At 37.5% G+C, this 25,045-nt stretch overlaps 1 protein-coding gene across 1 annotated transcript; it reads right to left on the bottom strand.

Moving 5' to 3' along the window:
• Positions 1-24,422, bottom strand: LOC123795534 (uncharacterized). Its single transcript, XM_045802352.2, is given in 6 exon segments — positions 1-3,311; positions 3,313-3,371; positions 3,373-5,600; positions 15,793-15,888; positions 16,141-16,267; positions 24,391-24,422. Coding segments are annotated over 6 exon segments (2,562 nt in total). The 5' UTR covers positions 24,406-24,422; the 3' UTR covers positions 1-3,274.
• Between the last annotated feature and the right edge of the window lie 623 nt (positions 24,423-25,045).

Raw genomic sequence — 25,045 nt, 5'->3', positions numbered from 1 at the left:
AGAAAGAAGCAAATGCAGGAGACATGATCATATACAATTAGAAAACTATGGAATCAAAAAAGCTACTAAAATGATGTTTGTTTATCAAGGTTACAGGAAACAAGGTCACTATACAAGGATCAACTGTATCGCTACCGATTAACAAAGAATTACTGAAAGTGAAATTACATAAACAATACTACTTATAATAGCATGCAAATCAAGACAGACTTAGGGATAAATCTAACAAAACATACAATATAGGGATAAATCTAACAAAACATACAATTATCTCAGGCAATATTAAAACGCTTTTGAGAAATACTGAAGGCCTAATTAAATGGTGAGATAGATCATATAAATGGATCAGAAAACTCAGTATTAAGATGTCAACTTTCCCCAAACAGACATATAGAATCAATAAAGTCCTAAAAGCAGTATTAAGGCAGCCTTTGTTTTTGTTTTTAGAAACCGACAAGTTCATTCTAAAATGTATGTGGAAATGCAAAAGACCTGGAAGGGCCAAAACAATTCTGGACAAGAGAACAAAGCTGGAGAATTTATACAATTTCATTTAAAGACTTAACAAAGATATGGGAATCAGACAATGTAGAGAAGCTAAACAGATCAGTGGGACAGAATAAAGGGTCCATAGGTAGAAGCCATCCCCTGACACACACAAAGACAAATAATCAACTGGATGTCTTAAAAGGTGCCAAATGAAATAATATAAATTTTGACCCTTAAAACAGTATACACAAAAATGTATTCCAAATAGATCATATACCTAACACAGAGCTAAAGCATTTAGAAAACAAGGGGGAAAATCTCTAATATTACTGGTCTGTAAAGATTTCTTAGAGAAGATTAAAACTGATAAGTTGGACTTTATCAAAATGAAAAATTTCTAAAAAGCAACAAACTAGGTGGGGGAAAAGGCACAGACTGGGGGGAAATATTCAATCAATAAAAAATACTCAAAAGTACGACAAACAATCTCCGAAGTGGGCAAATGATTTAAACAGATGCTTCTGTTTAATCAAAATAAGATAACACAAATGGCCAATAAGTAAGTGAAAGATGCATAACATTATTCTTTATCAGGGAAATGCAAATGAAAAGCACAGGGAAACACCACTATGCACATTAAAGTGGCTATATTAAAAAGTAACAATACCAAGCATTGGCAAAAATGTGAAATAACTACAACTCTCACACATTCGTCACAGAAATGTAAAATATGGAACAACCACTTCAGAAAAGTCTGACATTACATATACTAATCCTACAAACCAAGAAACTTTGCTCCTAAGTATTTACCCAAGAGAAATAAAAACACGCCTACATTAAAATGCACATGAAGTTCACTGCAGCTATGTTCATAATAATCAAAAACTGGAAAGAGAATGGATAAACAAACTGTAGTATACGCATACAATAAAATATGACTTAATAAAAAATGAAGACACAGATGCATCTCAAAATCATGCTGAATGAGAGACAGACAAGGAATGGGACATCTTGGATACCTCCGTTTATGTGAAATGATATTTTAAAAAGTCAGTCTAGCGTTAGTTACAAAAAGCGGATCATTGGTTGCCAGGGGCCAGGCGGGAGGGGGAAGTCCCAGGAGTGACTGGGAAAGGGAATGAGAAACCCTTCTGGGTAATGGGTGTGTCTCTCTTAACTGTAGGAGTCATATGTATGCATATACTCTTATTAAAACTCAAGGTGATATATTTATCCCTATTTAAATTATTGCCCAGAGTTAATTTTTAAAAATTTGGAAACATTATTATTTTAATAACACAGCTCTTAAAATTTTGAAAAGCATAAACAGGAAAGTAGACAATATTGTTATAGTCATATATTATGCTTTATTAAAATGAGTCAACTAAAGCTAAATATATCAATATGTATAAATATCAAAACCATGCACTTGAAGACAAAAGCAAGTTGCAAAACACGTGTTCCCACTGACACATTAGCAAAACAATATTACACACACACACACACACACACACACACACAGAAATATATGTAAAAAATTATTGTAAAAGTAATGAGCTGTGAGATCAATATCAACCAAATTTAGAAAAGTGCTGAAGGTGGGAAAAGTTATAGGATATGGAATGAATTTGGGGATGGTGTGCAGATACTTCAAGTATCAGTGCACTACATTACTTCCAACCTGCAGCAGACACACCAATGGTTATAGTATTCCTCATATCTGGACACACATATGAAATATTTCACTAAAACAACACTAAGTTTCTCTCCTCTGGAAAGGTGGGCTAACATTGGGTCAACAGGCCCGAATTCAAGAAAGTGGAGCTACAGTGAGCTTCCCATAAATTTCAATTGGGACACAAAGGTCATATGCCCTACAGTACTCTACTTTCCTTAACCCATTCGATGTTACTGCTGGTTCCTCAACCTAAGACGAGGAAGCAGATACATCCTCCAGACTGTCCCTGGCTGGTGGCAATGCACATTCTGGTATGGATCCAGCCCATGGGGAGAATGCTTAGAGTAGACCCCAGGATGAACCAGACCATCAAGCATTATTGTGGAGGTAACAGCATAGTCTGGGGACAAACTAATCAAAAACCTATGATGGCTCACGATAGGGAGGGCCAGGGGGTGGTGTTTCTCCCAAAGTGAAATCAGAGTCTGAGAAGATTATTGTTTATTTGTTCTTTCAAAAAGCTTCACATTCCACAGTTAATGTTTTTGTAAATGTCTGTTTTCAGCTTTATTTCTATTAAAAATTTTGAGCTCAGAGAAAAACATAACTTTAAGAAACATCTTTATGACTTCCTCCAATATCAACTGTATTGCTCAACAAAATGGCATTTCTTGATAAAGGGTCAACCATGTGTCCTGCATTCTTTGGGTATCTTCCTTATTATTTCCCTGACATACATTGAGTACAACTTGTGTATGAAGACCTCAAAAAAATACAAGATGTTGACACTTTTTCCCAAGTGTGATCTGATTGTTATTTATGGCCAAATTCTGGAAGAACATTTTCACCCATCTGTTTGATTGACAGGATTATCTCCTGTGTAAGTTCTTTGTTTAATAAGCTCTACTTCATAATAAAATAATTCCCCGTATTTCCTACATGCATTAGTAGGGTTTCTTCTACAAACAGTCACTTTTAGTTGTCTTATTTACAACAGTTTTTCAAACATTCACCAAATTCAGAGTATTTTCCACTATGAGTATTCTCTTGTTCACTTTGGAAGATGACTTATGGTAAAAGATTTGCCATTCTTTACATTCAGAGGGGTCATGTCCTTTGTGAATTTTCTGTGGTATTTTGAGGTATAAATCACAAGAGAAAGATTTCTCTCACTGCTATATTTACAAATTTTCTTCCCCTGTGTGTAACCTTGGATGTACTGTGATAACTGATTTCTTGGAGGTTTTCTCACTCTCAATACACTCGTAGGGTTTCTCTCTTATGTGTCTTCTCTGATGTACTTTGAGGCCTGAGTTGCAACTGAAGGTTTTCCCACAATGATTACATTCATAGGGTTTCTCTCCTGTGTGTGTTCTCTGATGCTTAGTGAGATCTGACTTATGATAGAAGGACTTCCCACATTCGTTACACTTGTAAGGTTTCTCCCCTGTGTGTATTCTCTGATGTACGGTGAGAACTGATTTCTCAGAAAACGACTTTCCACACTCATTACATTCATAGGGCTTCTCACCTGTGTGAGTTCTCTGATGTGATCTGAGGACTGAACTGCAAGTGAAGGTCTTCCCACACTGCTGACAGTGATAGGATTTCTCCCCTCTGTGTATTTGTTTATGTATTGTATAGTCTGACTTATGGCAAAAGGTCTTCCCACATTTTTTACACACATAGGGTTTCTCTCCTGTGTGAGTTCTCTGGTGTACTGTAAGATATGAATTCCTGGAGAAGAATTTCCCACATTCCTTACATTCATAGGGTTTCTCACCTGTGTGAGTTCTATGGTGTTTAGTGAGGTCTGATTTATTGTAGAAGGTTTTTTCACATTCATTACACTTATAAGGTTTCTCCCCTGTGTGTATCCTCTGATGTACTGTGAGGACTGATTTCTCAGAGAAGGATTTCCCACACTCACCACATTCATATGGCTTCTCCTTCGTGTGAGTTCTCTGATGTACTTTTAGACCTGAGTTGCGACTAAAAGTCTTCCCACACTGAGTACATCCATAGGGTTTTCCCCCTATGTGAGTTTTCTCATGTTTAGTGACATCTGATTTGTGACAAAAGGTTTTCCCACATATCTCACATTCATAGGGCTTCTCCCCTGTGTGAGTTCTCAGATGTACTGTAAGGTAGGAGTTTCTAGAGAAGAATTTCCCACACTGATTACACTCATAGGGTTTCTCGCCTGTGTGTGTTTTCTGATGTATTGTGAGGACTGAGTTGCTTATGAAGGTTTTTCCACACTGATTACATTCATAGGGCTTCTCCCCTGTGTGAATTCTCTGGTGTACTGTGAGATATGACTTATGGTAGAAGCTTTTTCTACATTCCTTACATTCATAGGGTTTCTCTCCTGTGTGTGTTCTCTGATGAATTATGAGGTGTGAACTTCTAGAGAAGCATTTCCCACACTCCTTACATTCATAGGGTTTCTCTCCCGTGTGGATTCGCAGGTGTAATGTGAGGAGAGATTTCCGAGAGAAGCGCTTCCCACATTCCTTACATTCATAGGGTTTCTCTCTTGTATGTATTTTCTGGTGTTTGGTGAGTTTTGACTTTTTGCAGAATGCTTTTCCACATTCATTACATTCATAGACTTTGTCTCCTATGTGTGTTGTCTGAGTTACATTAAGGACTGACTTCTCCCAGAAAGGTTCTCCCAAGTTGTTATATTCAAATATTCTCTCTCCTCTGTCAGGGAAGTCTGATCTCGCATTGAAATTATCCACTCTTTCAATATACTCATAACCTTTCACCTCTAAATGAACTCTGTGTTCCAAGAGAGATGACTTCTCAAAAGGTTTAGCATATTCATGAAACTCGTAAAGATTTTCTGTTCTTTGTGCCACCTTATGGACCATGAGGGTTGAATTATTACAGAATGTTTTATCAGATTCATTATGTTCACAAGGACTCTGTTCTATGTGAGCTTGGTTATATGGGATGACAACTGCCTTCTCATGGAAAGCTTTCCCACATTCCTTGTATTCCTTATTGCTTTGAATAAAGGATTGCTCTATATTTTTAATTCTCTGATATGGGATGAAATCTTCATTATGAATGAGATATTTTCCATTTTGAATGAATTCACAAGGTTTCTCTCCCATTTGAGTTTGTTCATGGTTAATATGAAGGAACAATTTCGCGTATGTATTGAGGTCAACAGGCTTCTTACTTAAATAGTTTTTCTTATTAATAATTAATTCTGAAATACATTTCAAATTCATAACACACGAGTCACACCTACAGGGTATTTTTATGGAAGGAACTGTGTCTGTGTTGAAATTAAAAATGCTTCCTAATACATTACCTCTGTGCATAGTCAGTGTTTTGTTGTTGATAAATGGAGCTTGCCAGAAATGTCTGTCCTGGGCTTCTTGATTCTGTTCTAGTTGGTTATCAACTTTGCAGACTTCTAGAAATGAGAAAAACAAACCATAAGCCATGAATCATACCATAATTATGATGAAATCACACTTAAAACAAATGCCCTTTTACATTACTGACTTAGTTTTGTGAAATAAGAGTGATCCAAATAGTCATGTTGCCCCATCCTTTCGGATTAGAAATAACAAAATCTGACAGGCCGGAAAAGGGGGATAGAAACTTATAACACACACATCTACATCTGGCAATTTACAACTACATACTTCAAGCTTGATATATACATTAGAAATATATATAAAGCATGGTGGAAAAAAGAAAACAGACTTAAAAAAAAAAAAAGGCTCTTCTAGGAAGGGGAAATGCAGAGAACTAGAGAAGCCATGAAACTGAGTAGGTAAGAGTACCCTACAGAAATAGAGGAATGATTTGACACTTTGAAGGATCAGACGTCACATAATTTCCCTCTCATACTTACATTAGTGCACCTAAATTCTCTCTACACTTTCCATGTTTCCAGTTTCATTCTCCTCCTTTTAAAATTACTTGTTTTATTATATGTTAATTCAGTATACTGTTAATACCATATCAAATTTCTGAAAGCACTGATTTCTTTGTGCTTGTGAACAGAGTCCTATAGTGTAGTTTCTAATTTTCCCTCTACTCACGTTACTCAGAAAAAATACAAATGTCTACCAGGAAAAGTAAAATCAAAAAGATGAGAAAGAAGACTGAAAGCCGACCAAATCCATCAGTTGTTTTCAGCTGTGGTATATTCAAGCTTATTTGGTCAGATATCCTACCGCCAGATGCTAGTTTTCCCACACTGAAAACTTGCTCTGACATAATATTAATAAAATTTTTTTTCTTTTATACCCAGATTTCTACATTTCTTGGTTGTATTCATATTTATAACCATGGAAGACCTGACCTAAAACATTCAATAATATACTTATTTACCCTAAGAATTCTCCGCTATGCTTCACGTTACTTTCTTGCTCAGTACATACAACGTAACAATGATGGCCCTGTTTAAAAACCTATTCAAAGCCCATTGTCTCCAAGCACCATTAGAGCAAACACACTGCAGTTATAATTCGGGGGGGGGGTAGCTTGTCCACAACACCATACATATTAGGTATTTAAGTGGTCACTTTACTAGTCCATAATAAATGTCTTCTTTCTAGAAATGCCAGACTACTAATTTGCCAAAAATCATTCAAGTTCTACCAAGACTTTTCACTCAGCTGCCTTATTCCCATTTTGGACTTGCTCAGAACTTCACTCTTTAGGAAAATGACACTGTCTCATAATAAGTGTTCATAAACATCTCCACCATTTTAAGCCCTGTTTACATTGAAATTTAAAATTAATCACATTCTATACATCTCATTCTATTAGAATGTTGGATAATACTCCCATGAAACTAAAATATACTCTGTTAACTGCTGAAATTTTAAATACTCCAGTATCTTTTTTTTCCCCCACTACAACCTATGGTGTCACAAGTATTTACATCTGATTTCCTCTGAATATATCTGAGTGGATATTAAAGTTGGTCCTTAACAAGTGGTGTGCTTTTTCAAAACAAAGCTCATGTTTTATATAAATCCGTAAGTTTGAACTTTTAGGTTTTATAACCTTACAGGTTTATAACCCAACATGTCCATTTAGAAGTTAATTCTTTGTATTTTTTGCATATAAAAGTTCTCTCACTCATCAAGAGGCACAGTTAATGAATTAAGTAATGATCCAATATCCATTATATGTTATATGACAACATAAGATAAGCTCTCTTTGAAAGAAATCATAATCCACATAATACCTTCTTCAGTCAACATCCACGCACTATCAGGAATCAGATTCTATAGTAGATAATGTAAATCAAAGCAAGGAAGGAACATTTTACAAAAGCTGTGGAAAGCTGAGCTTAAACTTAAAAAATGTGCTTAAAAACAATGGTAATGACATTAACAACAGGAAAAGTAACCATTACCATAAGCCAAGCACCATCCCATGTACTTTTCATGTATTAATTCCCAAGAATCTCCAACTATGTTAGGAAGGAAATGTGGACTTGTATGGCAGGAAAGCATATCTGTGGGTGATCCTAGGAAGAAGGATTAAATTGCAGTTTAGCACCAGTTTTGTGCCACAGCGATGAGATGTAGCCATATTTAAGAGTCACTGGGGCACCTGGGTGGCTCTGCTGGTTAAGCGTCCGACTCTTGGGTTTCAGCTCAGGTTGCAATCTCAGGGTTGTGAGATTGAGCCCTGGTGTAGGGCTCCACACTCACCACGGAGTCTGCTTGAGATTCTCTCACTCTCTCTTCCTCTGCCCTACCCCTACTCATGTGTGCTCACTCTAATAAACAAACAAATAAAATCTTTTTAAAAAGGTAAAAAATGATTAAGGGTCGTTAAATGAGAAAAACATAAATTTGCTATAATACATACTGGGGAAAATACAACTCAAGATATTAACATGATAAATTAGATGCTTTGGGGGGCAAAGTCTAATTGCCTTTAGGATTTAAAACAATCAAAGAGTAAAACAGTATGCCCAAGAGTTTTGGGTGGTATCAGTGCAAAGTGAGAATATAAAAAGAATTTTTTAAAGTTTACAAAAATATAACAATAGTGATCTAACATTAGTAAGAAAGGAAGACAAAAATAAATGATACTATGTCAGTTACAAGAGAAGACTCATAGAAGGTAACAAATGAAGTGGGGAAAATTAATGACTTGTGAATGCTAACTGTGATATTACTTCTTGCCACACTGAAGGGATGAGGATATCCTGAATATTCTGTATACAGACTGGTATAACACTGATCTCCAGTGGGCAAAAGATGCTGAAAATATAGGTATGTGGTTATCAGAATAAATGAAAACCTATTACCTTAGCTATAGCAAGGTATTATTATGTTTTGAAGATCCAATTTGACAATTTGTACTTCACCAGGTAAATGAAGCCTGTTTCCATTTATGATGATTACTGAAGTATATCAAGTCGTCTCTCACATTTTACTTGCTAATTTATATTTGTCACAATTTTACTATGAATTCTATTGTACTTTTCTTACTTCTTTTTGAAATAATTTCATACCTTTCCCATTTCATCTTCTTTACAACTTTAGAAGTTATACACACCTGGTTCTCAGCTTTAGGTGGCTATCTATCACATCATACCATGAACATTTAACTTAAAATCTGGAGTAATTCAGTATCTTAAACCTCTTTTTCTGAATAACAGAAGCATCAAACTCAATTTGATCACCTCTCACCTCATTTATATGCAGTTATTGCTTTGTGTATCATGTTTTTTCCTACACATTAGGTATAATTGCTTTATGTACCTATTGTTCAGATTTACCTTTATGTTTTGTCATTTCTTATCACTTACCACTCCTTCTTTCATCTCAAACATTCTTTTGGGTTTCATTTTCTCTTTTCCTGTAGTATCTCCATTAGAATTTTATTTATTTTTTATTTTATTTTATTTTATTTTATTTTATTTTTATTTTATTTTATTTTATTTTATTTTATTTTATTTTATTTTATTTTATTTTATTTTATTTTATTTTATTTTATGATGCGCTCTGACACGAACTCTCCTGTTGACTAAACCTTGGTTAGTGTCCTCTGAGCCCTATTCTCAACTAGGCCTTGACTAGGCCTTCCAGGTCCATCTGGGCTGAGCTCAGGTTTAGCAAGAATCCTTTTAGTCAATCTAGTGACAATCCCTTCATCCTTGATATCTGATCAAGTTCCTTATACCTTGCCCCTGATGTATTAGTGCCTGGTCTGCATTCAGGAAGAATCCCCCTACTGTTGATGTTTCTCTTAGTACTCTTCTAGCCAGTGGTCCCCCCACTCTGCCTGTTTTCGCAGTATTTGGAGTTGAACTCAGTTTTACTGATACTTCTTGCCTCCTATTCCAACAGCTACTGAATAAAATCTGTATCTATCACTGTTAGCTGGTGTCTGGCTTTATTTCTCATTGAAACAGCATGAGCTCAGTCGACTGCTGGAAGAGAACTAGGAGTAGAGAGATAAACCCTCTGTGATACAGGCTTGGATGGGCAGCCAAAGGCTGAAAATGGAGCACAGACATTGAGAAAATTCTCCTGACATAACAGGCCCAAGGGAACAGTATCAAATACAGCCACACATAAGTAACTGGAGTCCCAGGAAAAAATAAAGGATGAAATATATCAAACCATTTAGGAAACTGAGAAAACAACAAGAAAAATACCCAGGAAACCCCGAAAACCAAATCGAAGGTAAACCTAGAAACATCAGAGCTGAACAACTGAAAACCAAAGATGAAAAGAAAATCTTGAAGGCAACAAGAGAAAATAGAATATGAACTATGGAAAAACAAAGATTTACAAATCAGAGGAGAAAGTAAGTATGTAAGCCAGAAGACAATGAAGTGAATTAAGTATGGATGGAAAAGAGTATCGATACCGATTTCTGTAACTAGAGAAAACATCCTGCACAAATGAAGACCTGGAGGCAGAAAGAGCTGCTGCCTTGTGGGGTTTGAAGTAAAATATCACATAGGAAGGGAGGGAGGAACAGAAGCATATGGTTATAACACTGCACAGCCTCGTATAAAATAGTATGACGTCGTTTGAAATCAGACTGTGGCAAATTGAAGGTATTTTGTATTCCACAGGGCAACCACTTCAGTGGTTAAAATATTCCCATTAAAGAACAGCAGTTTTCACATTAGTTAAAAAAGACCCAACCATGTGTTAGCTACAGGAAATCCATTCTCAATGTAAACAGGTTAAAAGTAAAAAGATGGAAAAAGATATACCACGTAAACACTACAAGAAAGCTGGAGGTGCTATGTATGTTTTTTTCTTTTTTTTGCCTTCTGACTAACTATGAACTGTGGGTTCCCATGACTAGCCAGTGATAATCCACTAGAAAAGCTCACAAAGCTCAGAAAAACAATTTACTTATATATTACTAATTTATTATAAAGGATTCAATTCTGGAGCAGCCAAATGGAAAAGATATATAGGCAAGGTTTCGGGATGTGTGTGGTGCGTGGAACTCCCACACCCTCTCCGGAGCACACTACTCGAAGTTCCCCAAACTGTTGCTTAGAGGCTCTTACAGAGGCTTCATTACCTAGGCTTGATTGATTAAATCACTGGCCACTGGTGTGGCCACCCCCATGCTGAAGTGACCTAGTGGCCCCCAGCCACCCATTATCTCAGTATACAAAAGACACTTTGCACGCCAGAGACTCCAATGGTTTTAGTAGCTGTGTGCCAGGAATCACAGGCAAAGATAAAAAGAAATTTTTTTTTTGTTATATTATAGTCTCTCTCACTACTAAAAACTGCAATGGATCCCCCTTTTTTTTTTAATGAAATTCAAATTCTGCAGCATGGCCTACAACTTCAAGATCAAGTTTACAGTGATGTGTCCAACTTTGTTTCACGCTGTGGCTCACTGTGCCTGCCATGCTAGAAACACACTAGCCATCTTGCTATTGACTGAATGAGTCAGCTGTGCTCCTGCCCAGGGCATCCCTGCCTCTCTCAGGAATACCCTTCTCACGGATCTTTGCTGTCAAGATTTTTCACATAATTTAGGTCCTTTTCAAATATAATCTTGACGACGCTACCCTTGCCCACCTGGCTGAAACAGTCCTCTTATCCCCAATACCCTCTATCACATCATCCCATTTTCTTGTCTTTAAAACCCTTAATAGCATTCGGCATGACCTGAAATTATAGGATTGATTTATCAGAATCCTCTCTTCCTCTGTGGTCCTTACCTCTACACCTCCCTCCTGAATCTAAGCTCCACAAAAGCAGAGTCCTTGGCTTTCTTATTCATTGATACATCCTGGGCTTTCAGCAGGGCATCAGTTAAATGTTAGTTAAAAGTATAAACTTCCTGAATGCCTATTTTAGTAAGGCACTGTGTATTTCTATGTTGCCTCATCTGATGCTCACAAGTATTGTGACAAAGATATTACCTAAATTTACAATGAGGAAATAGAGGCTCATAGAAACTAAGTGACTTGTCTAAGCTCATAAATGGCTTAGCTAGGATTTGTGGACGAGCTGTATTAATATCAGAGTAGGCTTCTGAACAAAAAGTTCTACCAGAAATAGAGACATCATCATAAAGGGGTCAATTCATCAAGAGGACATAAAGATCCTTTTATACACTTCATAATTTTTTAAATTGATAAAGGAAAAACCAATAGAACCAAAAGGAGAAATAAATACAAAATTACAGCTGGAGACTTCAACGCTGCCTCTCATTGTGTCCCTGACAAAGCTTTTGAGCATTAGATCCCAAACCCCCTTTTCCCATTAGCCCTGCGATTTTCAGCACACCACGTTATATGCAGCAGTGGAATACACATCATGTTACAACAGAATCCACTGCATCTGTACACCTTCTTCCCTCTCCATTTTTAGCCTCCTCTTCTCTACATAGATACACAGCCTTTCTGTGTTGCCCAGATTTGCAACTGGTACAATCTCTTCTGTCATCTAGCTTCCACATTTGCTTTAAAATTACTTCTTCAGGGGCACCAGGGTGGTGCAGTCGCTTGACTGTCTGACTCTTGGTTTCGGCTCTGGTCCTGATATCAGGGTTGTGAGACAGAGCCCCTTGTCAGGCTCCATGCTCAGTGCGGAGCCTGTTTCTCTCTCCCTCTCCCCACCATGCTCACTCTCTCTCTTTCTCAAATCTTTAAAAAAATAAAATTGGTTGTTCAGTTAAATTCAGGGCCCACTACCAGCCTTTTTACCATGCTTCTTTATGCCATTCCTTCGTTACCTGATATCCACTCTCTAATAGAGGCTTCTAGGAACAAAGATCATAGAGTTCTCATCTATTCAGAAAAGATTTGCTGTATTTGTTAAAGAATATCTTCTTAACCAGGCATAATATTCTCAATGTGACACCTTGAGGATTTTGTAGAAACTGCTCTGCTCTTAGCTACAGATTTTACTAGGAAAAGTCTGAGGCTAGTTGGACTTTCTCTTGTATTGGCTGGTTGTCAAAATGACTATTTGTTTTTGAAATCTAGTCCCTTTATTAGAATATATCCTAATGTTGATGAAGATTGGTTCTTTTATGTAGATTCAATTATACATTTCTTCCCCCAGAAAAACTGCTCTTAAAATATTTTAAGTATTTGTTCTATTTCTTTCCTTTCTATTTTGGGGAATGAATTGTATGTATAGTATGAATGTGAACTCTCTTTTTAATGTAATCTTCAAAATTTATTTCATTTTCTTCTTGCTTACATTTCTCATTTCTTTCTCAACAGAATTTTGACAGTACCCAATCTTCCTTGGGATTCCTCCAATTTACTTTCTTTACTGTGATTTTAATTTCTGTTGTAATTTTTTTCTGAGTTTGATACCCCACCATTCCCTTATTAATATCTTTCTTAAATTCTTGTATCACAGAGATAACTAATTCAATTAGTTCACCCTTCGGAAATTCATGATTTAATACTTGGTCACATAATTTATCTACTTTATGACTACTTTGGTCAGATGATAATTCATTCACCAACTAGCTTTCTTCCTGATCTTTTTTCACCCTTCTTTCTTGCAGTAGTTTTGTACGCATTCTGTGCTGGTTCCTTTTCTATTGCTTGGGCTCAAACGATGTGAGCTTTTTAAGGAACAGCAAAAGGTTTACTTGGGCGAGGGAACAGAATCATGTCTTAGGCTAGTGAGGTAATTCATTATGAGCAAGTGTTTTACACACGTACTGGTCTCAGTTTATAGATCAACCAAGATGTAAGATGTGCCTTCCTTGTCAGAGCAGCCTCAGCAATGGCTTGCTCTCCTGGTAATCACGGAGTCAGGTTCCTGGGGCTGGCACTGCTGCAGCTCCAAACTGAAGAAAGTGGAGTGTTGAGCTGACTTCATAGAAACCACAAGCCCAAGAGGCTGAACTGGGCCCAGGGAGGCTCTGACTTCCCCAGCATCTGCCCAGACAAACTGACGCAATCCAGAAAACAAAGGTAGTTAAAACTCTCTACAGAACAGTTTCATCTACTGAGAGAGAGGAACAAGACAAGAGCTAGTTTCATTTCCCTTCCCCCTTTCTAACCAGCTGTTCTGGCACACAATGGTTCACATCAACACTCAGAAAACACCCTGCTGGTCGGAGCAATCAGATGTGCTAATTACAGAGCTATAGTTACCGAGGTAATCACCCCCTTGAATCTTCCCCTCCTCCTAACCAGCCTTACTCCCCTGCTTCCCTCATTTTTGCAAAAGGTCTGCACACTCTGACCAACTGTCATCAGGTAAGTTTTTGCTGCAAATTCTGGGTCCTAGGAGTATCCACTAAGATGGCATATAAGATTATTTCTCCACATTTAAGTGTCTGTGAGGTTGTTTTCCCAAAGGTACCACCTTTCTTGCATCATCACAGAAACAGAGGACTACTGAAAAATATGGTTTGTGCTTCTACACTTTACTACATCTGCTTTGCAGAACCAAACTGTCTGCAAGGGAGCTCAGCTATCTCGCGTACGGCACTGTTGTTCATGTAAGTCTTATGTTTCCCGCCTCAGAGGATGTGCTCCGTTCATGAAAAGCACACTGCCAGTCCCTGTGAGCGTCAGAAATGCTTTTGTTTTCTACCCACCTGCTGATACATACGCTCCTTGACCCTTTCATCAACTTTGCTGCATTTACACTGGTACTGATTTGGGATTTCAGATATCCACTAGTCGTATAGTTCATCAACTTTGCTGCATTTACACTGGTACTGATTTGGGATTTCAGATATCCACTAGTCGTATAGTGAAAATTGTGTTGCTCATTTTCCTTAATGCTTCTGGATGATTTGCAGGCAGAGACAAAAAATGCTGACTTTATATACCTTCTTCAAGAAGTTCATTTTGTCTTTGAAAACTGTCTTAACTTGGCTATAGGACACCACGCTCTCTGTTTCCCCCTTATCCCCAAACTGCTGCTTCTCATTTTCATGACTTCTGAACGTTAGTTCAGACCTCTCAAATCTGTTCATTCTTACCTCTAGGGACAGGTGGTTACCTGATCCCTTAGCTTCAAATGCTAAATTTAAAAACTTTAAATCCTACCATAAGTTGATAATTTCCAAATAAATATCTCCAACCTGCGGTCCTCCCTAAACTACCTCTGCTCATACAGTAAAATGCTTATTCCCATATGAACCTGTATATTTTACAATCACCTGAAATTTGGTATATGCAATCTAAACCCCTACTAACCCCTCCAAAACTGTTTCTCTCCAGTATCCCCCATCTTGGGACCTGCTACCCATTCATCCAACTGCTCTGGATGAAATTCTTGGAGTTGTTCTTGACTGCTTGCTTTCTCTCACATTCCTTACCAACTCAAAGCAACTCTTAGAGGTCCCATCTTCAAAACATATCCAGAAGCCAATCACTTTTAATCTTCTTCACCACTTCCAACCAAGGGTAAGCGATCATCACCTTTTCATAGATTGAAAAACTGTCCTGATGGTCTCACTTTCATCCCTCTGCCCCTATAGTATTTTCTCTGCCCAGCAACCAGAAAGAAAATTTAAAAGATAAATAAGCATATGTCACTTATACTAGGTAAAATTATACCAATGGTACCTCACTTCACTCAGAATAAAATCAAAGTCTTTACCACGACCCGATGGGCCTACGTAATTTGAGCTCCATGACCTCTACAACGCCAGCTCTTACCACTCTCTGCTCACTCCTCTCCCCCAATCCACAGTGATACTTGTGGGTCCTCCAAAATACCAAGTACATTCCTGCCGTCGTGGACTCACACTTAGTGTCACCTCTGCCATCAAGACTCCCCATGATATTCACCCTCATTTCATTCAAGGTGATATCATCAAAATGCCTTCCTGAACTTCCTCTTCTCAAGTATTACATTTCATTATTTTCAATCTATAACTTCCTTGCTATTTTATTGACATATTATACATAAAGTATGTGTATGTATGTACTGTTGTTTATTTCTTATCTTTCCCTATCAGAAATGTAAGGTCCATGAGGTCAGGAACAAATTTAGTTTGCTGATGTGTTCAGCACCTAAAACTTGAGTGAGGCACAGCAGGTACTCAGTATTTGTTAAATGTGAAAATGAACATATACACAAACACTTGGGAATAAAAACAATTCATACCATGTCACCTGGTGTCCACCTGTTTAATACATACTAACTCACCTGGGTAGCTCTGACTTGGGGACTCTTCCTCTAGTATCCATGGCTGCTCTCCTTGTTCCAACTTCAAGATTACTTCTGGTTTAGGGATGCAACACCCTGTAATTGGGAAATGACATGGGAATTAGGCTACGCTCTCGGGCTTCAGGGCCCTTGAAAAAGACAGAAAATGAAGCTTCCAGGGCCAATTACAATGTTTCATTGAAGAAGAAAACATTCTTTATGGTGTTTCAACAATCCTGCTTAATACTTGAATCTCAAGCCTAAATATCATTAAACTCAAAGCATCTACAGGTGTCAAACCAAGAAAAGAAGTGCATACTAGCAGTCTACAAGGAAAACAATCCCTACCCAGTGAGACAAGGTGGCTATAGTTCTCCAGCATCACATCCCTGTACAGGGACCTCTGCGCAGGGTCCAGGTGCTGCCACTCCTCCTGGGTGAAGCCCACAGTCACATCCTCAAATGACAAGGATCCCTGAAACAGCACATTTGTGTTCAAATGTAAGTAATCACAATTGGAAGGCATGGAAAAGCCATCAGAAAATTGTTATGGAATTCACTATTCACAATTAGAAAATGTGTTCTGACACGTCTCCTTTTTTTCCTTGGTTGGAGAAGGAGAAAGCATGATGGATATTCCTCACCACTGTGGTAAGTTACTGGTGTCCTGTTATGTGCCTAAATGCCATAAAGAACTCTTTGCGAATGTGAAAACCAATACAACTGTATCACTGTTCTCAAGGAGCATGTAATCTGACAAACAGACACAAACATTAAGCATCCAACTACCACACAGCACACCGTGCTACTACGGTAAAAAGATGTGCAAAGTAGAGGGAGGTTACAGAGGGGAGAAAAGTTCTCTTCCTGCTATTAGGGTGGGTTTCACTGGTAATAGGGTATCATTCATGAGCCTGGGGCAATGGCATAACCATGTACATATCTAAAACGTAGTTAAAGGAGTAAGTGACACAGAGGAAAGTACTGTTGGCCTATGTTCACATAATGAGCTAGAGTAGTCTTTGGGGAATATGTTACTGAGTAACTCTGGACATAACTCCTGTAGGACAGGGGTGTCCAAAACTTTTGGTTACTCTTCCATCTAGGAAACCTTTTTATATAAATAGTAACTTTGGAATGCCAATCAATACATTGCTTTATTATTATTTTTTCTAAGTCACTTTAATTTTTTTCAACTGAATAAATTTGGCATGTAACATTGTGTAACTCTGATACGCTTACATATTATAATGATTGCCAATGTAGCTATATTTATCACATTACATAACTGTAGTACAATATTACTATCTATATTCATTTTACTGTGTATTAGATTTCTTCATTCTTCTTTTTATGGATTAAAATAAACCCAGGGAGACCCCCCAATATTTTCTTCCCATAACTGAACAGACTGTCTTGTACAGTTCCTAGGTTATACGCCACCCACTAAGAGATGACCACCGTGGAAAATATTGCAAGCAGAAACAGAGACATGTCATTCCCAGGTTATCAAAACAAACAGCTAATCAATACTCATGCCACAAACTAAAAACTGGGTAATAGGAAAAAGAATAAACTATTATCCAGAAATGTATAAAGTATTATTGTGAAAAAACAAAGAATACCTAAATAAATGAAGGAATACAATACATTCATGGTTTGGACAATTCAGTATTATAAAAAATCTAATTTCTCCACAAATTGGCCTATGAATTCAAGACAATCAGAATTAAAATCTTAGCAGATATTTTTGTGGAAACTGGTAAGTTGATTCTCAAAATTAGATAGAAACTCAGATGGTCAAGAATAATGAAACCCATCTTGGAGAACAAAATGGATAACTTCCTACTAATTGTGGTATAAAGAATCTAAAAGATGACCTCCAGTGGATCCAACACCCTAATATAAACTCCTCGTAAGTGGAAGACACTTATGTCCCTGTGATTATGTTACATTCTATGGCAAAACAGATTTTGCAAGTATAATTAAGATCCCTTAATCAGTTGATTTTGGTCTATAAGGGAGATTGACGTGGGTGGGCCTGACCTAATCATGTGAGTCTTTCAAAGAAGGTAAAAATATCAGAGACACTCTTCTATTGACCTCAAAGAAGCAGCAAGCTACCGTGAGTTCTACAGCTGTGCAGAAATAAATTCTGCCACATATGTACAGAAGGGAACCCAACCAAACCTCAGATAAGGAGTCCCAGACGACGGGGCGCCTGGGTGGCACAGCGGTTAAAGCGTCTGCCTTCGGCTCAGGGCGTGATCCCGGCGTTACGGGATCGAGCCCCACATCAGGCTCCTCCGCTATGAGCCTGTTTCTTCCTCTCCCACTCCCCCTGCTTGTGTTCCCTCTCTCGCTGGCTGTCTCTATCTCTGTCAAATAAATAAATAAAATCTTTAAAAAAAAAAAAAAAAAAGAGTCCCAGACGACACCCTGACTGCAGCGTTATGCCTAAGAGAACCTAGTTAACCTATTTCTAGACACCTGATCCACAAAAACTGTGAGATAATAAATGTGTGTTGTTCTTACCTGTAAAATCTGAGGTAACTTATTATGAAGTAGAAAACTGATGTACTAGTGGATATAGATTTATTCTGAAGTTAGAGTAATTTAAGAGTGTGCTATCAGTAAAAGAATAAACTGAAAGATCGATGGAACTAAATTTATAGTCTAGAAACTGACCCACAAACATGGACGCCTGGTTTATAAAAAAAGTGTTTACAGTAGTGCAGTGAGAAAAGGACACGAAAAAAACAAATTTGATTTCAAACTCACGTAATATGTGAAAATCAATTCTAGATGGATTATAGGTTAAAATGTGATCAGTAAAACTTCCAGAAGATAACACAAAAAACTGTCTTTACAATCTGTGAAGAAAATTTTAAGCAAGACACCAAAAGCACTAATCATAAAGGAAAAGACTGAAATAAACTGGATGACATTAAAATTAAGAACTTCAATTAATCAAAAGGAAACCATTAGTTTAAAAAAAGCAAATCAGAAAGCAGAAAAAGTTGGCAACATATTGAAATGATAAAGGGATTATATCCAGAACATAGAAAAAAACTTCTAAAATCAACATGAACACCACAATCTAATGGAAAAGTGGAAAAAGGACCTAACAATGACTTCACAAGAGAAAAGATCTATGGCCAATAAACACAGTAAAAGGTGCTCAACTTAAACAGTCAACCACTGGATGAAAGGTCATTGGGAATGAAAATGTTCACATAGTCTCCAAGTTTCACCCAACAGATTATTAGTTTACAAAAGGAGAAAAGAAAGTCTACTTCTCAAGTGGAGATATTTGGTAGTATTATCAATAATGGTACAGTCAGACCATACAAGCAGTACACAATAAATGAGCCTAATAAAAATAGATATTCTGAATCTAAACATGAGGAAAAACAGATCACTCAACACAGACATGGGGGCATTCTACAGTCATGCTTCTCAACACAGCTGCACACTGCCAGGTGTCATCCCCAGAGTCTCTGACTTAACTGGTATGGAGTGTAGTCTCAGTACAGGAATATTCAAAGAGTTCCAGATGATTCTAAAGCGTAGTTAAGTTCAAGAACAACTACTCAACAAGACATGTGACCAGGGCTTAAAAAAAAAAAAGTCCATAATATGAAAAAATACAAGGGCACGATCTTTGATTGGATGCTAAAACCAACAAAGTTTAAAGGACACTTTAGGTACAAACAGGGGTATATCACAGATAAAGAAAATATGTGGGGAAAATGCTTGTACTTTTTAACTTTGTAAAATGTAAAAGTTGAAGTAAAAATACTTAGGCATGAAGTTGTAATAAGAAAATGAACAAAACTGGAGCTCCTGGGTGGCTCAGTTGGCTGGGCATCTGCCTTTGTCTTGGGTCATGATCTCAGAGTCCTGGGATCGAGCCCCACATTGGGCTCTCCGCTCAGCGGGGAGTCTGTTCCCACTTCTGGGAACCAACCACAAGAAAGAGGCCAAAGAAAGAGGAGGTATAGGGACAAGGCTATATCACTATTTATATTTACAAAAGACTAAAAACAACCCAAATATTGATTAGCAAGGAACTGGCTGAATGTGTTATGGTATACTCACACCATGGAGTGATAGGAACTGGAAAAAGAACTGAGGAATATCTCTAATGTAGGGCTACAGAGTGAACTCCATAATATATTATTAAGTGACAAAACAAAGTTTAAGTGAGAAAATCAAGTAAAATGTGGGACACACAAAGATCTACGTATGGGCCTGCTTATATTAAAAATAATAAAATGAGAATCACTATACTGCACATCTTAAATATAAAATTGTATGATAATTAATTGGAATTAAAATAAAAACTTAGGGGCGCCTGGGTGGCTCAGTCGTTAAGCGTCTGCCTTCGGCCCAGGGCGTGAGACCAGGATCCTGGGATCGAGCCCCACATCCGGCTCCCTGCTCTGCTGGGAGCCTGCTTCTTCCTCTCCCACGCCCCCTGCTTGTGTTCCCTCTCTCGCTGGCTGTGTCTTTCTCTGTCAAATAAATACAATCTTTAAAAAATATAAAAAAATAAATACTTAAAAAAAATGGCCACCCACACTGGGTAAGGGAAGGAATAGGATAGAGGGGGCAGAGACAGAAGCCAGACTGATCTCTAAATATGCTTTGCTTTATATTCATAGTCCACCTTCAGAAAAATATAAAAATATTTTTTATATTTATATGAAAATAATTATCAAAATGAAAACAAAACCCTAAAAACAAGGAGCACATGAAACAAATGAATCAAATTGCGTCTGAATTTGATGGTACACCTCAGAGAGGAAATATCTGCTAAATTCAAGACACAGGAATGTGACTATGTATCACAATGGGAATAACCCGAAGGATAAAAGAACTGCAAAAAACAACACAACGATGAAAAAACAAAACAAAAAGAAAAAGCCTGAATAAAAACAAAAACCATGAAAAACAGATTCACAAATCTGACTACATCAAAATGTAAAACTTTGCTATGACCAATGATATATATAAGTGGAAAGAGAAGACAAACCCTGGAGAACATATTTACTGATGAATAAAACAAAGACTACTATACAAAACTCATAAAGGATATTTATAAATTAGTAAGAAATACAAAACAAAATTTACAGAAAAATATGTAAAAATATACAAAATATATAAATCAACAAAAGGCCCAATCTTATCCATAATCAGAGAAATACAAATCAGAACAATGAGGTTTTCATCGTCCATGAGACTGGCCATAATTTTGAAATAACAGTATCAACTGTCAACAAGGAGGCAAAGAAAGCTGTTCTATCATGCAACAGCTGGTGTGAGTTGTATGGTCACTCAGACCAACTTGGCAGTACCAAGTGACATTGGAAGTCCTTAGTCTTTAGGCCCCAACAATATTAATTGTGTGTACACTACGGAATGCTTGAAATGCTTGCTCTTATATAGGCAGAGAAAATATAAAACGGTCACTGAAGAATTATACATAATGGTAAGCAAAATGACATAAGAAGAAATGGACAACTAAAATGTATGCTATCATAACAATATTAAAAGGAATCAAATATTAACCAATTTGCATAAATCCTAAATGCAACATTAAATTTTAAACACGGGGTGCCTTGGTGCCTTGGTCAGTTAAGTGTCTGGCTCTTGATTTTGGCTCAGGTCATGATTTCAGCTCAGGTCATGATTTTGGGGTCATGAGATCAAGCCCCATGTCAGGCTCTGTGCTCAGCATGGAGTCTGCTTGAAATTCTCTCTCCCTGTACCTGTCCCTCCCACTTGTGTGCACTCTCTCTCTAAAGCAAATGAATAAATCTTAAAAAAAAAAAAATAGCCAAAACAATCTTGACAAATTTGTCAAGAATTTGTTCAGGAGAACAAATTGGAGAACTTACATGTCGACTTCAAACTCGCTACAAAGGTAAAGTATCGAAACAGGATGGAACTGGCATGATAATATACATATAGAGCAAATGAACAGAATTGAGAGTCCAGAAATAAACCCATACATCTATAGTCAACTGATCCTCAACAAGGGTGCCAAGATCATTCAATGAGAGAAAAAAACTGTCTCTTCAGCAAATGGTACTAGAACTAGATATCCACATGCAAATGAATAAAAATGGACCCCTTCCTCATATCATATATACAAATTAACTGAAAATAGATCAAAGATCTAAACGTAAGAGCTAGAAACTACAACATCTTAGAAGAAAACAGGTATGAATCTTCATGATCTTAAATTGACAGTGGATTCTCAGATACGACATCAAAAGCAAATGCAACAAGGGAAAGGAGATAAACCAGACTTTACCAAATTAAAACCTTTTATGAATCAAAGGATATACTTTCAAGAAAATGAAAAGACACAACTCACAGAATGGGAACAAATATTTGGAAATCATATGTCTGATAAAAGTCTAGTATCCAAAATACTTTTACAAGAAATCCAATTTAAAAATAGGCCAAGGATTTGAATGGGCATGTCTGCAAAGCAGATATACAAATATCCAACAAGCACATGAAGAGGTACTCATTAGTCATTAGGGAAAAGCAAATCAAAACCACAGTGAGATACTACTTCAGGCCCACTAGGATGGCTGTCATAAAAAGACAAGCATTGTCAACAATGAGAAGCAAACTCTCATACACTGTTGGTGGAAATATAAAATTGTGCAGGCATTGCGAAAAACAGTTTGGCCATTCCTCAGTAAGTTAAAACTACAACTAGTGTATGACCCAGCATTTTCACTTCTCAGTAAATACACAGAAGAACCAAAGACATGTATTCAAGCAAAATTTGCACATGAATGTCCAGAGCAGCACTATTCAGAATAGTGGTAAGGCAGCAATAAGCCAAATGTTCATTAACTAATAAGTGGATAAACAGAATGTGGTCTTTTTATACAGTGGAATATACTTCAGCAATAAAAAGGAATGAAGTCTTGGTAAAAAGGTACAGACATTCAGCTACAAAATGAAGGTCTGAGGATCTAATGTATAACATGGTGACTATAGTTGATATCACTGTGTGATACAATTAAAATTTGCTGAGAGCAGAACTTAAATGTTCTCACCAAAAAATAACAACAAACAACAAAGAAATATGTGAGGTGATGGATGTGTTAGATTAGATAGGAGGAATCCTCTCACAATGTATACAAATCTCAAAGTCATCACGATGTTCACTACATAGCTCAGTTTTGTCAAATACACCTTAATAAAGCCGGAAAAGAAAAAGAACAAAGTCTGTAACATGCTCCAATACAGACGAACTTTAAAAACATTATACTGGGGCGCCTGGGTGGCACAGCGGTTAAGCGTCTGCCTTCGGCTCAGGGCGTGATCCTGGCGTTACAGGATCGAGCCCCACATCAGGCTTCTCCGCTATGAGCCTGCTTCTTCCTCTCCCACTCCCCCTGCTTGTGTTCCCTCTCTCGCTGGCTGTCTCTATCTCTGTCGAATAAATAAATAAAATCTTTAAAAAAAAAAAAATAAAAAAATAAAAACATTATACTAAGTGAAGGAAGACACACAAAAATACATATATGCACGATTATATTCATAGAAAAGATCCAGAAGAGGCAAGTCCACACTGACAGAAAGTAGATTAGTAGTTGCCAGGGTCTGTAAATTTTGGAGTTATTTTAAGGACATGCAGTCAATTTATTCTATAGAAGTTCTAGGTTTTATCAAAGGAAAACAAAACAAACCAAGACCATGGGAAAGCTGTCTACATGGGCTCCAGTAACACATTCTCCTAAAAAACATCATTAACTGGGTTCTGCTTGGTACTCTGTCTTTTGCTTCCACTGAAGCATAATTACAGGCATTTAGTTCATGGTTTGCCACCAGAGGTTGTTCATCATTTATATAAACAGACACGAAGGTTTTTTATTCAGCTTTCAATGCCAAAGTCTTTAAGTCCAAAAGGAAATCTGGATGCTCTATATGTGTGTTTTATTTTGGGGGATGGGGGGGTGGTGGGCAAGTCATGGCTAAAAGGTCAGAAATATCTGCAAGTTGGGGCGCCTGGGTGGCACAGCGGTTAAGCGTCTGCCTTCGGCTCAGGGCGTGATCCCGGCGTTATGGGATCAAGCCCCACATCAGGCTCCTCTGCTATGAGCCTGCTTCTTCCTCTCCCACTCCCCCTGCTTGTGTTCCCTCTCTCGCTGGCTGTCTCTATCTCTGTCGAATAAATAAATAAAATCTTTAAAAAAAAAAAAATATCTGCAAGTTAAGTTTGATAACCATCTAACTTCCTATGATCTGTGTGTGTGTGTGTGTGTGTGTGTGTGTATCCCTTGCCAACGTTGCCCTATTGATCTGCTAATCCAATGCTTCTCGTCTACAGACCTCAACATCACCTGCAACCTTGCTCAAAACGAAAAGTCTCAGGCCCTAGTTTATGGTTAAACAAACTTCCCAGTTTCAATATGATGCACACCAAAGTCTGAGAACCACTGTGTCATGCTGTTTCCCTTAGGTTCATTTTATCTATTTCTACTTTTCCATTTTAAATATAGGAGTCATTAGCCTACTAAGATCCATTATAAAAGAAAGCAGAAAATGACCTCAACACCAACTCACATAGGACTTCTTCATATTTTGCTGGTCTCTCTTGGAAAAATGTAGAAATCTCTGAAGGCAGAGCTGGGATAGAAAAAGAGGAATGAAGTCATTAGAGGTACAGACTGCCTTGCAGTTCCTGGACTTGCCTTCTTAAAAAGCTGCAAACATCACCACGGTGAAATGCCTCTCTGTGGGAGAATATCCTTTTCACCTTGCAGAAGGGGCCGGAAAGGACATACGATAAAGCACCCACACATCTGTGTGCAACTGTGATTTGGCCATGCAGACCTTGGGTGTGCAATTTTTCACTGGGTGAATGGAACTGTTATCTAGGACATTTTTAAACTGCGTCTGTACCCCTTTGTTCTGTTTCAAAGACATTTTAAAAATGAGAAAATTGGTTAATAAGCCAATTACAATACACTAAATGAAGGAACACTAGACCTTCAGCAAAGGTCGTACAACAAAAGTTGTTACATGTATATTTCCTTGCCTACTCAAGTTAGAGAACACAACCAAAGCTATGGAAAAAAGGATGGAAGCACTTTCAGGTAAAGGTACTTTTTAATTGTTTTTCTAAAGCACGTGCAATTTCTCAAATGGCTGTGTTTCAAGGAATGTGTTTTACCAGTGATGATGTGGGCAGCACCGACTGGGGTGGGGGAACTCAACA

This window comes from Ursus americanus, chromosome 6 (genome assembly GCF_024610735.1).
Source record: "Ursus americanus isolate L20-20 chromosome 6, mUrsAme1.1.p, whole genome shotgun sequence".
In the NCBI taxonomy this organism is placed as follows: domain Eukaryota; kingdom Metazoa; phylum Chordata; class Mammalia; order Carnivora; family Ursidae; genus Ursus; species Ursus americanus.
The sequence above is the reverse complement of the archived record's forward strand: the minus strand, read 5'-3'. Positions and strand labels throughout refer to the sequence as shown.